This window comes from Cebidichthys violaceus, unplaced genomic scaffold (genome assembly GCF_023349555.1).
Source record: "Cebidichthys violaceus isolate CVI_PGR_0920_01 unplaced genomic scaffold, fCebVio1.0.p SCAF_51, whole genome shotgun sequence".
Lineage (NCBI taxonomy): Eukaryota > Metazoa > Chordata > Actinopteri > Perciformes > Stichaeidae > Cebidichthys > Cebidichthys violaceus.
Window position 1 is genome coordinate 1,061,557 of NW_027176717.1, and position 14,315 is coordinate 1,075,871.

At 42.3% G+C, this 14,315-nt stretch overlaps 2 protein-coding genes across 3 annotated transcripts in view; one reads left to right on the forward strand and one right to left on the reverse strand.

Annotated features, from left to right (window-relative positions):
- Window positions 1-390: 390 nt before the first annotated feature.
- On the reverse strand, window positions 391-2,401 carry LOC137888078 (transmembrane protein 60-like). Its single transcript, XM_068731373.1, has 3 exons — window positions 2,255-2,401; window positions 1,901-1,992; window positions 391-1,676 (listed from the first exon to the last, which is right to left on the reverse strand). The coding sequence occupies exons 2-3, from the start codon at window positions 1,982-1,984 to the stop codon at window positions 1,359-1,361; spliced, it is 402 nt and encodes a 133-aa protein (XP_068587474.1). The 5' UTR covers window positions 1,985-1,992; window positions 2,255-2,401; the 3' UTR covers window positions 391-1,358.
- Window positions 2,402-2,824: 423 nt separating this feature from the next.
- Window positions 2,825-14,315, forward strand: part of LOC137888057 (protein PHTF2-like) — a 38,972-nt gene continuing 27,481 nt past the window's right edge. For both annotated transcript variants that reach the window (XM_068731345.1, XM_068731346.1), the window contains exons 1-2: window positions 2,825-2,977; window positions 13,402-13,482. In XM_068731345.1, the coding sequence (XP_068587446.1) occupies window positions 13,438-13,482 (45 nt within the window). In that variant the 5' untranslated portion in view covers window positions 2,825-2,977; window positions 13,402-13,437. The remainder of the gene's footprint in view (window positions 2,978-13,401; window positions 13,483-14,315) is intronic.

The window sequence follows — 14,315 nt, forward strand, 5'->3', positions numbered from 1 at the left end:
TCTAGTTTGGAACTGGTTTTTACTTCTTTATATAAAGTTTGTAATTTTATTGTTTTTTTTACTTTTCTCTGATATTTGCTCCTTTTTTGAAATACTTTGAGGCCAGTAACTTTACCTGCCAAATAAATGTGTAGTAAAAAGTATTGTATTGAAACAATCAAGCAAAGAATACCTCAAGATTGTAATTATAAAAAAGTACCTGAATAAATGTACTTTCACTACTGCATAGTACTAGATTTTGCAGGATGAGTGCAGTAGGCTGAAGTTAATTTACATTAGCAGTTAGCATGCTAACACCACAATACTTTGCTTTGTATAGTCGGTACCTACTTTGAGTATGGAAATACTTGAATGTGTATTTGCATGACTATTTGAGACAAATACCCACAGTTCAATGTACATAAATCCATTTATTTTTTACAGGACGTGCATTAATTATCAAACACTTTCAGACCTCAAATCACCTACTTCCTTCTCATTTCAACACAGTGCAAAACAATGCAAAGAATGTATTTGAATTAATAATAACAACAATTCAATGGCACAAAACAAATGTCACTCATGCACAGTGTCAGCCGTACCATAAAGTTGAAATATGGAACAATAATGACAACACTAGAAACTGCTGATAAAAGTATTCTGATGCACATTTAAACCCTAATAGTTAAACGTAATATACAGTAGGAACATGGTCCTTATCGTCATACATGTATGTGTTTTTCCTCGAGACCTTGGACCAACAGTAATAACGGCTCAGTGATGTTCATGGAGCACGTGATGATTTACAAAAGAGAGCAGGGAGACCAGCCTGCGGAAAAAAAGCTTTTATGTCCTCAACAATTGTTTTAATTATTACAATTGCAGCCAATCTAAGCTGTCGTCGCGAACACCTCTCAAGTTAATATACAACTTGTGAAACAATATTTGGCCAACTAATCTCCACAGTATCAGGAATGAAAAGAAGTTTGTGCTTAAATACAGCCACGCAATAACCTAAAGCATACATAGCGAAATGTCCAAGAGTACCAAGAGTGATAGTCAATGTTCTGCAACTTAAATACAGGAAGTCAAAATTGAACTTCTTCAAAACAAAAAGCAAACAATAGAGGAGCTTATTGTTTCTTCCAGTGTTGGATTCACAGTAGTCTTATACATTTACAGTTGATCCCCTTTTGGCATTTGTTTTTCTTCGTAAAGAAAATACTGCCATTTTTCTTTAGTTATTTTGAACACGAACGGACAGACGGCAGACTCCACTGAGGTCTGAACACACTGTGATTTCTACACAAAGTCTCTTCTTAAAATCAATACTAACGTCTGAAATGATGATTGTGTTGGTGCGTAACGATTCACCTTTCCTAGGCCTCTCTCCTTTCGGGAAAGATGTTCATCCCCAGCTCCACCAGCGCCCCCAGTAACATGGTCCACAGCGGTATGCACACGAAAGTCAGCTTGACGTCGGCAAGCTTCTCCAGCTTGGCGCACAGCGTCAGGCAGAAGCCCAGCTTGAGCAGCATGGCCGTCAGGTACCAGGCACGCAGGCGCAGGTCCGGGGAGCCGTTGCGCGGGTCGTACCCGGGCTTGCAGCGGCCCGCCATCTTGATGGCAAGCATGAGGATGAGGATGCCATCGAATACCCAGACTGGGAGGAAGATGAGGAACCAGTTCCACTGCACCTGGAGCGCAGGAAAGGGGCGAAGAGGTGTTTATTTACCATGTGTATCAGTGTGGATGGGCCCATGTGTTGCTTTGGTGAAAAGATGTGATTCCTGAGAGGATGGGATTGAGTAAACACACCAGTAAATGGACAATTTGTCTAAAAAACTGCTTAAGTATATAGTGAACAAATAGGAGACTTACAAGAACACACTGACAGGCATCAGGAGAGAAAAACGTTTACCTTCCCGTCCAGTTTCAGTACCAGCATGATGAGGAAGACCAGGGTGAAGACCCAGGTCAACAAAACCCTCTGAGCCAGAGACATCTCACTGACTGGAGACACATCAGAGGAGGAGACACACAATTAAGACACTCATGACTGTGATTCCAGCAAGAAAACAGAGGCAACAAATAGCTGCTTATAGTTTTAACCACCTCCAACCACGTGCCACTAATACTATCTAGCATCAATTTTAAATCAATCGCTTTCAATCACCGATGGTTAGCTTGTGTTATAATTAGCAGGTAGCTTTTATAGCTCGGTAGCATGAAGCTAACCGGTTGGTGTTTTAACGTAAGGCAACGTCTGACTTACTTCAGCGTGTTTCTACATCGGTGGTCGTCATTTCCGTCTCCCTGTGCGGCACAACGTGACACCAAAAACTCACCGATTCTTGATAATTCACATGATTATCAACAGACGCGTCCGTTAACGACAACAGACGAAGGTCCGTTATCTGTGGCCGCGCCCCCTGGAAGCCAATTGGTGCCAGTTTTGTCACGTCACGTGTGTTTAGCCTCCATCATGCTTTGGGTCTTACCGTAACATTTTTGTAAAAGCGCAAACTCGTCATTCCCCCCGTAGCGTGTTTTAAAGTCCACTAGAGGTCGGTAAAGTTCTATCTACAGTTCTACGGTGGTTGTGTGTATATACGATTTACCGTGACACCACATAAGACGGTGAAATTAGGCTCTGATATGTATTTGCTTTTTAGTTGGATTTGTTTATTAGAGTGTCACGTGAGCCCGCTTTCTGTCGCTTACACTTCATCGCCGACATTTATCTGCTTCATTTTTTTTGTGGCGCGTTTACATGGTGTTTTACGGGCCAGGGCTGAAGTTGTATTATTTATTTTTTTTTGCAGCCAGAGCCTGAAAGCGAAAAGCTAGTTCTTCAAACATCGGTGAGCAGACACCGAGCATCTCCTCCAGACACACCGGGCCAGGGCTGACTAGCTCAGCGCAGCGTTATATCACGTGTATAAAGCGCAGTGTGGATCCGTGCAGGGACTGTGGAGCTTCCGTCTCTGCAAAGGAGGTAAGACTGCATGTTGATCGGGGTTTAATGGGGCCAGCTGTGTGGGCTCTTTGTGCCTGCCGGGTAGCTTTAACGCTAGCTCGCTATGTTGTTAGCGTGACCCGAGCTAGCGTCATGAGGAGTGTGTGAACTAAACCACGGATAGTGCATAAAAAATACCGTGAATGCATCCTACCGGAGGCTAGCTAAGCGATTAGCTGTCTTTAAACTGATTCATAACTCTGCACAGGTCGTGATGTCCTATTTAGGAGTGAAACACGCACTGTACTTCACAGCTGTAACATTATACTGACTCAGCTACTTCATTTTAATTTACCATTATCTAGCCTCCACTAAATCCTACTATCGCTGCAACAAACCAGTATTCCCATGACAGGATCCCCCACGGTGAGGCACCTTAAATCTAATTTAACATTTAACACAGATAATCTGGCCCACACACCAAATGCTGTGTAATGACCTGCTATTGTGTTTAGGCTGTCGTCTACCTACTTCATTGGTCACAAGGTGGGATGCGTAAGGATCCGAGTGGGTTTATTGGGTTCCTTCACTAGTGAGGTCGCTACCCTTTTTTTTATATATATATATATATATATATATATATATATATATATATAATAATTATTATTATTCCTCTACTTATCTTGTGTCCCTGAGGTAGCAGTAAGGGGGGAAACAGTCTCACAGTTTGGCAGGTCACTTGATTATCCAACACGATTTTCCATCCCGTCTGTTCTAGTGTCCGACTAACGCTGTCATTACTCACCCACATTTTTCATCGCGATTATAATTTCACCCCTAAATAAACCGGTCCTCAGTACTCTGACTGTGTTCTGTGTACAAATCCATAATGTTAACGTGCAGCAGAGCCAGGACAGACAAATATATATATATATATATATATATATATATATATATATATATATATATATATATATATAAAGCTTTAAATGACGTAGTTTGTGCCCATACAGGCTGTTAGAGCAGAAAACCAGATCACACTATATTATATTAGATTAGTAAATCATGTTCTAAAACAATGACACAAGCAGAACCAACCATCTGCAGCGTCTACTGTCGCAGTTGTTGGACGAGACTGTGCTTGGGCTGTAGCCAATACTTTATTAATACCTTTGTGTCACCTGCATACAGTCAAGTATGCAAATCAGACATGTGCTCCAGCATTATGTAATCACGAGATTTAGAGAAGTACTTAACTATTTCTAAAAGTCAAACGCTTATGAATATCACTGCCTTGTAACAATGAAGCAAACTTGTAATTTGATTTAAGCCGTTTGCTTTGTGAATCCATTATTTATTTCAGTCGGGTATGTAACATGCTGTGAGGTGACACTTATGTCGTATAGTTCAGTGGGAAACAGCAGGAAGCTGCACACAGGTAGTGTGTTTGTGACGGGAGATGAAATCACCGTTGCTGCTGCTTATAGTATGTGGACAAGACCGGCATTGTGTTGCATCCAGCGGGTTCCTTTACAGACCTGGGATTCCCTAACACACACACACACACACACACACACACACACACACACTTGTGGATGGAACTACATAGCCTTTGAGACATTGATTGATTGATTAATTGACAGCCCAGCACTTGTCAGTCAGTGTGTGTGTGTGTGTGTGTGTGTGTGTGTGTGTGTGTGTGTGTGTGTGTGTGTGTGTGTGTGTGTGTGTGTGTGTGTGTGTGTGTGTGTGTGTGTGTTCTGTGAGTTATTCTAGCATCTATAGAGCCAGACTGCAGTCTATTGTCTGAGCAGTGTGTTCCTTTGTATTCTCCCAGTCTTTCTCTCTCACACTGTCTCTCTTTTACTTATTCTCCCTCACTCTCTTTGAGGATGCTGTGTTCATTGTGCAGCTTCAATCTGCCTGCAGAGCTGGTTACATCACCCGCTGCACTGTAGTTACATCACAACATGGACCACCATGTCCTCTTGTATTATTCCAGCTGCAGAATGGCCTGCAGCGCAGCAATATAATTCATATAAATGTAGCCGTTTCAGTGTAGAGCCTGAGCAGAAAGGTCCAGAGAAGGGTCAAGTGGCTTTGCAGTCGACCAGAGAAGTGCCCCGTTTACGAGCTCAGCGGCGCTGCGGTGGACTGACGGGTTGAGTTAATGATAACTGTGAGAGCGTTGTAATCGGATGAGCCATTGCTGCTCAGGTTAAGTCTATGAGAGCAAGTGTCACAGATAGGATGGGGGATCTGTAGCAGCTGGTTTGACTCTGGACTTGTTAGCTGTAGAAATGCTTCAATGTGGTTTTGCTGGCGGTCATGTGGACAGATGCGTTTTTCACACAGAAGACATTTTGACATGTCACGGGAGGGTAAAGCGTCACGGTGTTGCAGTGGTTAGCGCCGTCTCCTCGCAGCAGAGTAGAAATGCCCAAATCGTCCACGGCGCCCCCCCCCCCTATCAAATTCAGCCTCAACGTGCTGGGAACCTACACCAACGCTGCTGGAGACCCGGGCCGTATTGCTGGGCCCGCTGGAGTGGAAGGGAGAACCAGAACCAGGTCTGCGTGGAGCCAGACTGTCAGACCCTGCTGCAGTAAAATTGGCCGTTTTCTAAAGAGACTCTGGTGCTCAGAAACACAACCGCTTTCATCCAAAATGAATGTTCCTTGTTGTAGCTTTAAGGAGATGTACAGTGCAGTGTGACTGTGAGTTACCTTCATAGTTAATCTGTCATCATCAGGAAATCTGAAGGATAATTGGTGACGACAAAGACGACATGTTGGTGATGATGCCGGTTGTTTTTCTGACTATCCACAAGAGCTACATTGTTAGAAAAGATCGACTATTGGGATTCTTTGCTGCCTGATGTTATTCATTAATGTTTCTGAGAATTCATAGTGTCTAGAGGCTGTGTGTGTGTGTGTGTGTGTGTGTGTGTGTGTGTGTGTGTGTGTGTGTGTGTGTGTGTGTGTGTGTGTGTGTGTGTGTGGCTCCGAGACATGCTGTTCTGAAGCTTCACTGTGCAACCTCATCAAAGTCCAATTACACACACACACACACACACACACACACACACACACACACACACACACACACACACACACACACACAGAAGTTCATGAGTACTGTTTGTTATGTCTGTGAGAGAAAGATTGATTGAATAATAGGAGAATGTGGAGAAGGCCATACTTCCCCTCTGAAGGGAGCGTGAGAGCCGGGGCTTGTTTTGTGTGTGTTATGCGTGTGTATTGATATGACTGTTTCCACAAATGTATTGTATTCTACTGTCCCAAATTTGCCAAAAACCTCAGCATGATACACAAATAGATAGATATATGAATGAATGAATATACATAAGATGATGATTAGACTAAAAATCTTTAACTGCGACGTTGTGAGACAGCTTCCCTGAAGAGAAAATACTGTGAGATTAAAGACTAAAGTTCATTTCATGCTTCACTGCTCATTACAGGATGGTTTCAGGTCTATAGTCAATGATTGAGTTGGGTTCTAGGAAGGTGACATTATTTGCAGCAGATCCTAAGACACTTTTAGCCTGATTTTGATCCAGATTTGGTCGCGCCCAACTATTTCCTGCCTAATTGGTCGTCTGAGGTTCAGCTTTATGGGTGTCAGTGGGCCTGATCTTGCTGATCAGACAGATTCCTGGCATGTCATAGATGTTGGTCGTCTGTCTTTCGAGGGATTCCACGGCTCCGATTTTTTTTTCTTCCCATGATTGTAATAACATTGTTAAAAGCGGCATTGAGCTTGTTTTATTTCTGTTATGTGTTCATGTTCAGTGGTGAGGTCAATCGGGTCAATTGATACGTACAGAGTTCATTAGCGGCAGCTTCTGACTGCGCTGACAGCCTGATTTAAAATGTTTAGCATGAGTTACACTGTGTGTGTGTGTGTGTGTGTGTGATCATCAAGCCCTGTGTAGGTCAAGTGTAGTGTCAGTTGAGATTGTCAGGGATTCCACCTACAAGATGGAATCCCCTCAAAACACCTCCGACCCTTCACCGTCGATTGAGCAGCGTCACAAACACTCACTTAAACACACACACACGCGCCCTACCCCTACCCCTCTGCCCAACTCAGAGATGTAACCTGCACCCACCATGGGGGGGGGGAGGAGAGGAGAGGAGAGGAGAGGAGAGGAGAGGAGAGGAGAGGAGAGGAGAGAGAGAGAGAGAGAGAGAGAGAGAGAGAGAGAGAGAGAGAGAGAGAGAGAGAGAGAGAGAGAGAGAGAGAGAGAGAGAGAGAGAGAGAGACTCATGGAGGAGGTCTTCTCTTGTCCTCTCATGTTTTCATTTGACATCCCAGAGAAACACTACACTGATAGAAAAGCAGCAGCAGAAGAAGAGACGTTCTGTGTAAAAAAAAAAAATAAAAAATAATTAAAAGAAATGCTGCTCTGTCATTGGTCGGTGTGAAAGAGCATTCCTCTGATAGAGATCAGCGCCCGAGGACTTCTCTGTAGTATTTGCTTCATGCTCAGTTTCCATCTAAACTGCCAACGTTCTGCTTTTTTTTTTATTTTATTTTTTTTTAAGTCTAAATTTAGCAGCTTCCATGGATAGACAGGCCAAATAATTAGTTTTTCCACAAGTGAATCTGTTTAAAAAGCTTTTTTTTTTTATTCAGTTTAGTTGTCGTAAAGCCCACAGTGATGGTTTTCTGTTAGTCTTATGAGGTCGCCCACCTGCTCACTGTGAGTGGAGGCTGTCAGCAGACTGCTTCCATATAGAGAGCACATGAAGCCCGTCTCGACAACCTTCTCACCGCCCTAAATTTAAAACCCGACGTTGACTCCTGTCAAAAGTTTACCCGGCTTGTTAAACCTCCGATGTTGCTGCGGCCGATGAAGGAGTGTCTACAGTTCATCACAAGGTTTAGGAAGCGTACGCGTCACCGACCGACCGCAACGTGTTTCTGCTCTGAACTTAAGATACTTCCACAGAAAAGGTTTTTAAAGTAAATCTTCTTTCTTATCTAAACTCAAATTGTACTACCGGAATGTTTTGTAAATTGTGCTTTTCTTAATAAAGAAGAAGAAGAAGAGAGGACATAAAATATTTAATAAGAGCTACGTTGTAGTCGGAGTTTCACAAATGAGGTGTTTTAACAACTCGGAACAGAGTGCAAAATGTAACCGGTTACGGGAAACCAATCTGAGTCGTTTGCAATAATATGAGACATTAAGAATTGAAAGTGTGTGTGTGTGTGTGTGTGTGTGTGTGTGTGTGTGTGTGTGTGTGTGTGTGTGTGTGTGTGTGTGTGTGTGTGTGTGTGTGTGTGTGTGTGTGTGTGTGTGTGAGAGAGTGAGAGTGAGAGAGTGAGTGAAGCTGTGAGGTGTCGGATTAAACAGTCTGGCACGGGTGGCAGAACCAATTACCTTAAATGAAATGAGGAAAAAAACAAAACATGGCATGACTTCCACATACACACCTACTTTCCATTAGACTCACAAACACACACACACACACACACACACACACACACACACACACACACACACACATTCTCACCCCGCCCTCCCTCTCGACACCCATTTAGTGTGCCTGATTGCTGGAAAATACCAATAGACTCAGAGTGTTAGATTATTTTAAAACTGAAAAATAAGAATATCTTTTAAATTGGCAACTATTTTGATAATCAGTTGTTTTATTCAATTCTTATTCAAACAATTCTCCAGTTCCATTTTGTCAAATGTGAGGATTTGCGTCATTTTTGTTCATATATGATAATAAACTGAATGTCTTTGGGTTTGTTAGTCGAATACAACAAAGAACTTCAAGGAATTTGAAGGCACCACCAGCATTTCTTCATATAATGAATGTATTCATTAGTTGCACTGCTACGTCAGAGATTCATTTGGCCAATCAGAGAGGTGATGTTTACTCAAGCCAACTAGGAAACACAGCAGTGAAAATGAAGAGCTGTGATTGGATGTAAGAAGTGTCTAAAGGTTAACCGAAGGACAGGCAGATTGTATATCATTCAAATGCTGAAAATAGCGACTTATCTAATCTAATGAACGCAGAACAGAAGAGTCTGCAGACTGCTGCCAGTTTGTCCCCGCGGTACTTTAGTTGGTATCTGATCTCTAAAATACTTCCTCTATTTTAACACTGGGCTGAGTGTTAGACACGGTTTGATGCTCCCAACAAATCATCTAGCTTCAGTATGTAACATGCTTTATTTATTTACCAAAAGAATTCAGATATGATACATTTTTATATTGAATTCAACTGTAGACACACTGTAATATAATATGCACCACAAATAGTCCATCTGTTGGAGGTGGCTAAGCCCTGTCTTCTAAGTCTCTCTCTTTGTCTTCTCTTTTCTCTTGCCTCCCATGAAGACACACACACACACACACACACACACACACACACACACACACACACACACACACACACACACACACACACACACCACCTTCTTTCATACAGAGGCTGGGATATGACTAATTACACTCGGCTATTTCCTGCTCACACAAAGACACGCATGCATGTCCACTTACCACGAACATACATTCACAAAAAGAGTCCTCATTTAAACTGAGGCCTTCATCATACACAATGTCTTAGTTGACCTCTGTCGCTGTGTCTCGCTCTCTCTCTCTCTGTCTGTCTGTGTGTCTCTCTCTCTCTGAAAATGGGTCAGTTCAGACAGACTATTGGTCGGACAGACTTGGCAGCCATGTGTGTGTGTATGTAGTTTGGTCAAAGGATTCATAGGCGTTGAAGAGAAAACTGCTGTGTGTGCGTCTGTTGTCTCGGCTCTGTTCCCTAAATACTCTTGAGCAAACCGGAGTGTGTTTTGGGAACGCTGTGAATGTGTGGTTTTGGAAAAAGAACTCGCCCAGCCTCTCCTGATGTTTTCCAGCATAAATAATACCCCGGCACATTACAGCTAATCCTGTGTATGAAGTCACATTAGGCAATAGTGTGTGACGCGTGTGTTTGTGTCTGATAATGTGTGTGAATTAGTGCTGGCATCCCACAGAGGTACGATGAGAGGATTCTGAGGCTTTGAACGAGAGGATCTGCCTGTTTTTCTTTTTCTTCTCGCGTCTCTGCATGGTGAGGATTTGAAGTCTTAAAGCTGTCTGAGAGTCTTAGAGAGTTAAAAACAGAAAACATCGCCGTTTGTGGTCCAACTCCACTAATGACGGGGTGTAGTTCTTATTGGTCTGTCTGTCTGGATGAATGTCTGTTTTCTCTCTCTCTGGTCATGCTTATGATCGTTGTGCAATCTCACATCTCTTCAAAGCAGCAGTTGTTAGCGATCGTTGCTCTGCAGTATTTGGACACCAGCGACATTAGTTTGATCTCAAAACATTTTATATAATGTGCAGAAATCCCTTTGTCCGGTTCCAGCTCCCCAAAATGTGCAGGTTTGCCCTCCTCTTCTCTGTTTTATGTTATTCATAGATTGAACATATTTTTGTGCTGTTTATCAGCTAAAAGAGCTTAAAATAGCTACATGCCAAGCTGCAACAGCATTACTGTCTTTTTTTAGAGGCCGTGCACCCAACAAAACCTCACTGGTGTCCTCTTATAAAGTACTTTGAACTTCTTGGACTCCATAATTAAGATAATTGCTGCAGCGTTTAAAATAATTCCGTTTTAAGCTTTTGTAGTGTAAGCTGCTCTCTTCCTCTGATGCGCAAGCTAGCCGACACAAGTCCAATGAAATTCATATTTTAATTTATTCTCATTGTGAAAAGTTTATGGCAGAAAAAAAACAACCTCTTTCTTCGTCTCTTGTGTTTATGTGAACAAAGAAAGGCTTCCTCGCCCTCCATACGGTGTTTGGTCTTTACATACATCCTCTTTCTTCCTCCTTTCTTCCTCCTTCGTCCTCGGTCTGTCCATTTTCCCTTTCTTTCATGCCTCTATCTCGGTTTTAACATGAAGGCCTTTATCTACACTGTAAACCCATTAACTTGTGTGACCACAGCACATAAAAAGGACAAACCAGCATAGTGCTTTCTCTCTTTTTTTTTTTTTTTTACCTCCTTCCCCCTGTTAGGTTGAACTAAATATGCTTTATGAGTAATAGCAAAAAAAACAAGTGCATAATATGTGAGGAATAGAGTGGTTCAACAGTGAAAGATAGAGGAAGGAGGGATAATCGTAAACGGAGACAACGAGCAAGATTCTCTCTTCCTGTTACTAAAAATGTCTCTGGCCTTCTTGGGCAAAAGTGTACACACACACACACACACACACACACACACACACACACACACACACACACACACACACACACACAGAGGAAGAAATGCACTCACGACTCTGCACCCTTAGGAGCAGCGTGCATGCAGCGTTTGCCGATATAGGAACAGGGATTCATTGCAGTTTTGTGCGTTAATCAGCTGGTGGTTTACCGTCTGTGGGTGTGTTTAGTTCATATACCGGCAGACTTCTGTGCTCGACATTGAAGCGCTTCACACTTGGCTCACGGCAGACATTTTTATCTCTCCTTCCTGCTTCTGAGCTTTCACATTCTCACATTCTTGACACGGCGAGCTCCCGTGCGGCTTTGAACAGAAGGACCGTGACACACTTTCAGTAATACTCTTGTTTTTGTTTAAGGCGGAGACTTTATCACACATATAAACACTTTAAGTGTTGCAGTTCGGTTGTTGGCAGATAAGCTGCGGAGCTGACTTAACGGTCCACTATTATGACCCTCACACACACTTTCTTTCAAAGTAAACTGCATCACAGGCTGCAGATGGCCACGCAATTAACTCATCAATGGCTTTCTTTTGAAAAATGTAGTAGCGGCGCTTCTAAGCACGCAGATATTAGGGAGGAAAGGGTGACTCATAATTCACTGTGAGGGATCGACTACCCGGCAGACAAACGAGTCTTCACATGCAAAGGTTCAAACTCTGAGCGGAAAGCTCGACGAAGAAAATGTCAAAATGTGTCTGGTTGAGTGTTATTTCCTGATGACCGACAAAGCTGCCACTGTCCTTAGACCTCCATCACTCCCACTCACGCAGCAGGACAACACTTTGCACTTATATAACAAAGGAATACAAAGAGAGACAGAAGAGGAAGGAGAGTGGCTAACCTCAAAGCCTCCATGTTTTACAGCTTCTCTGATTAACCAAATGTTTGGCTCCTCGTCTTCCATTTCCACCCACGTATAAGAGGATCTAATTTTAGCGTTTTGAGTCCATATGAGCAGTGGGAGTTTGCTGTTGTTAAATATAACATTAGCTCAATGAGTCCTATTTGGTTGTTCTCAGTGTCGAATACAAGTTGAAGCTCAGGTTTTGTTAAAGTGGATCCAGTTAAAACTCTTGTCTTCTCTGGTTCCTTTTTTTTTTAATTTATTTTTTTTAACCACAACAAACGAGCTCACATCACCAGAGGATTCCGTTTCAAAGACTTCTTACTGTAATCACACTGTGACTGTACCAGAGACACGCTGCAGGCCTAATGTACACACTGGACACCGTCATGGATGCACACTGGCTCTGTGTCACGTGACCCTCCCGTCAGTGACGCAGATATCGACGATCAACTGATTTGAATACAACATGAGGTCTATGGTCTATTTGGTGGTGGTCAGCCATGAATATCTTCAAGTCAAGGGACAGCTTTTTGTCTTATTTTCCTCAGTGGATGGAGGGAGTACAGAGCTATGGAAAAGCTAGTAGCATTTTTTTATTTATTTGTTGTATTTTTTTTTTATCACATAATTGTGTGATTTCATCTATTTTCTATTTTGGGAAAGCTCCTAATTTGCTAATATTCCATAAAACCACAATCTATTCCTAAAATAGTAACGTTCAGTGCAGATGAAACAAACTAACGAGATGAAACATGTCAATAAGTGAGCTGCTAGGTGTTTGCTACTGTATGCTAAGCTAACCCGGTGCTGGCTGGGTGCTGCATATAGACACACTCACACACTCACATATACACTCATAACATTTACATACATACATCTTAACACGCAGTTAATTCACAGCCATTCCCTAATTTGCTACAGAAAACATGTCTGTGTGTGTCATGATATGATTCAGTGGAAACAACCAGGTCGGCTAATAGAAACACTGTTTTTGTTTTTGTGAGATGGTGTCAAGGGAGATGGCTGTGTGTGTGTGTGTGTGTGTGTGTGTGTGTGTGTGTGTGTGTGTGTGTGTGTGTGTGTGTGTGTGTGTGTGTGTGTGTGTGGCAAAAAGGTGTTTTTCTCTGTGTTTTATGTTGGAAGAAAGCCTAAAGTCAACGCCTTCACTCAGCTTAAACACAAGTGTGTCTGTGTGTAGTTATGTGTACGTAGGGGGGTCATCCCTCTCCCTCACTCCTTCATCAGTTGGACACACCTTCCTACCAGGTATATAGACCTCAGTCCTCCTCTCGCTCTCCTCATTACTCACACTGCTCTCTCTCTCTCCCGTTGTGTGTTTTCAGTCTAAGATGCCCTAGGCGGGGTGAAGGGAAATGTAAATGGCTTCCAAAGTAAAAGATGCTGTGGTGTGGTACCAGAAAAAGGTAAGACGCTGTACATTTGTTTTTTTGCATTGCATGCTGGCTTGTATTTATTTATTTATTTTGCCTGTCACAAACCAAGAAAACAATATTAAAATGTCTGTGGCAGTTGTATTTTTGCAACGCATGTTCTGTTTAGTATTTTACGTCGATGTTGTCATTGCATGAACAAAGTAAACTTTCAGCTGCATCTCTCAGCTTTCTTAAGGTGAGTTTGCGCAGCTGTCGTGACCTGCATATGGTCATGCAAATCTGCCTACAGTTCTGTTTAAATCATTTCATAGTGCAAAATGGGTCAGATATTACTTAAGCCCCAAATGGACGCAGTGTGATGTTTGCAGAGTGTATTGACACTATTTTCAAAGTGCTAAATGTTTAACTTAATGTAATATTCAAAGTACAAGACAATAACCTCGTGCTCAACCAAGAAAAAAAGTACATATTTAATGTCAAGTCTAAGTTTACACACTTATTCAGTTTCTGCAGTTTGTTATTGCACACTAGAGCCTGATGATATATACAAGCCAATACGTTACATTAACATATAACATAAACAAAGATCTTTGTTTAGTTTGTTGTTTAAAGAATTGCAACCACAATTTGGGAAATTTCACAGTTGAAAAATAAATGTAACCGTCGTGGTGCACTAAAGAAGCTGTAGCTGAAACATTTGAAAATGTCATAATTTTGTGTGCAGACTCTTTTTGACACGCAGTATTTTGGCAGCGACCTCCTCGGTGCTGTCAGCAGTAGCAGCGGAGAGTCGGGCCGCTCGGCACAGTGTGAAACCAGGCCGGTGTTGTGTGTCTTCTTGTTCCATGGTCTCAGATATCAGA

Bases quoted from the DNA above. Each gene is read 5' to 3' on its own strand.
- LOC137888078 (XM_068731373.1), bottom strand. From the start codon at position 1,984: ATGTCTCTGGCTCAGAGGGTTTTGTTGACCTGGGTCTTCACCCTGGTC. The intron at 1,677-1,900 runs GTAAACGTTTTT...CCTGCGCTCCAG, and splicing joins TACTGAAACTGGACGGGAAG to GTGCAGTGGAACTGGTTCCT.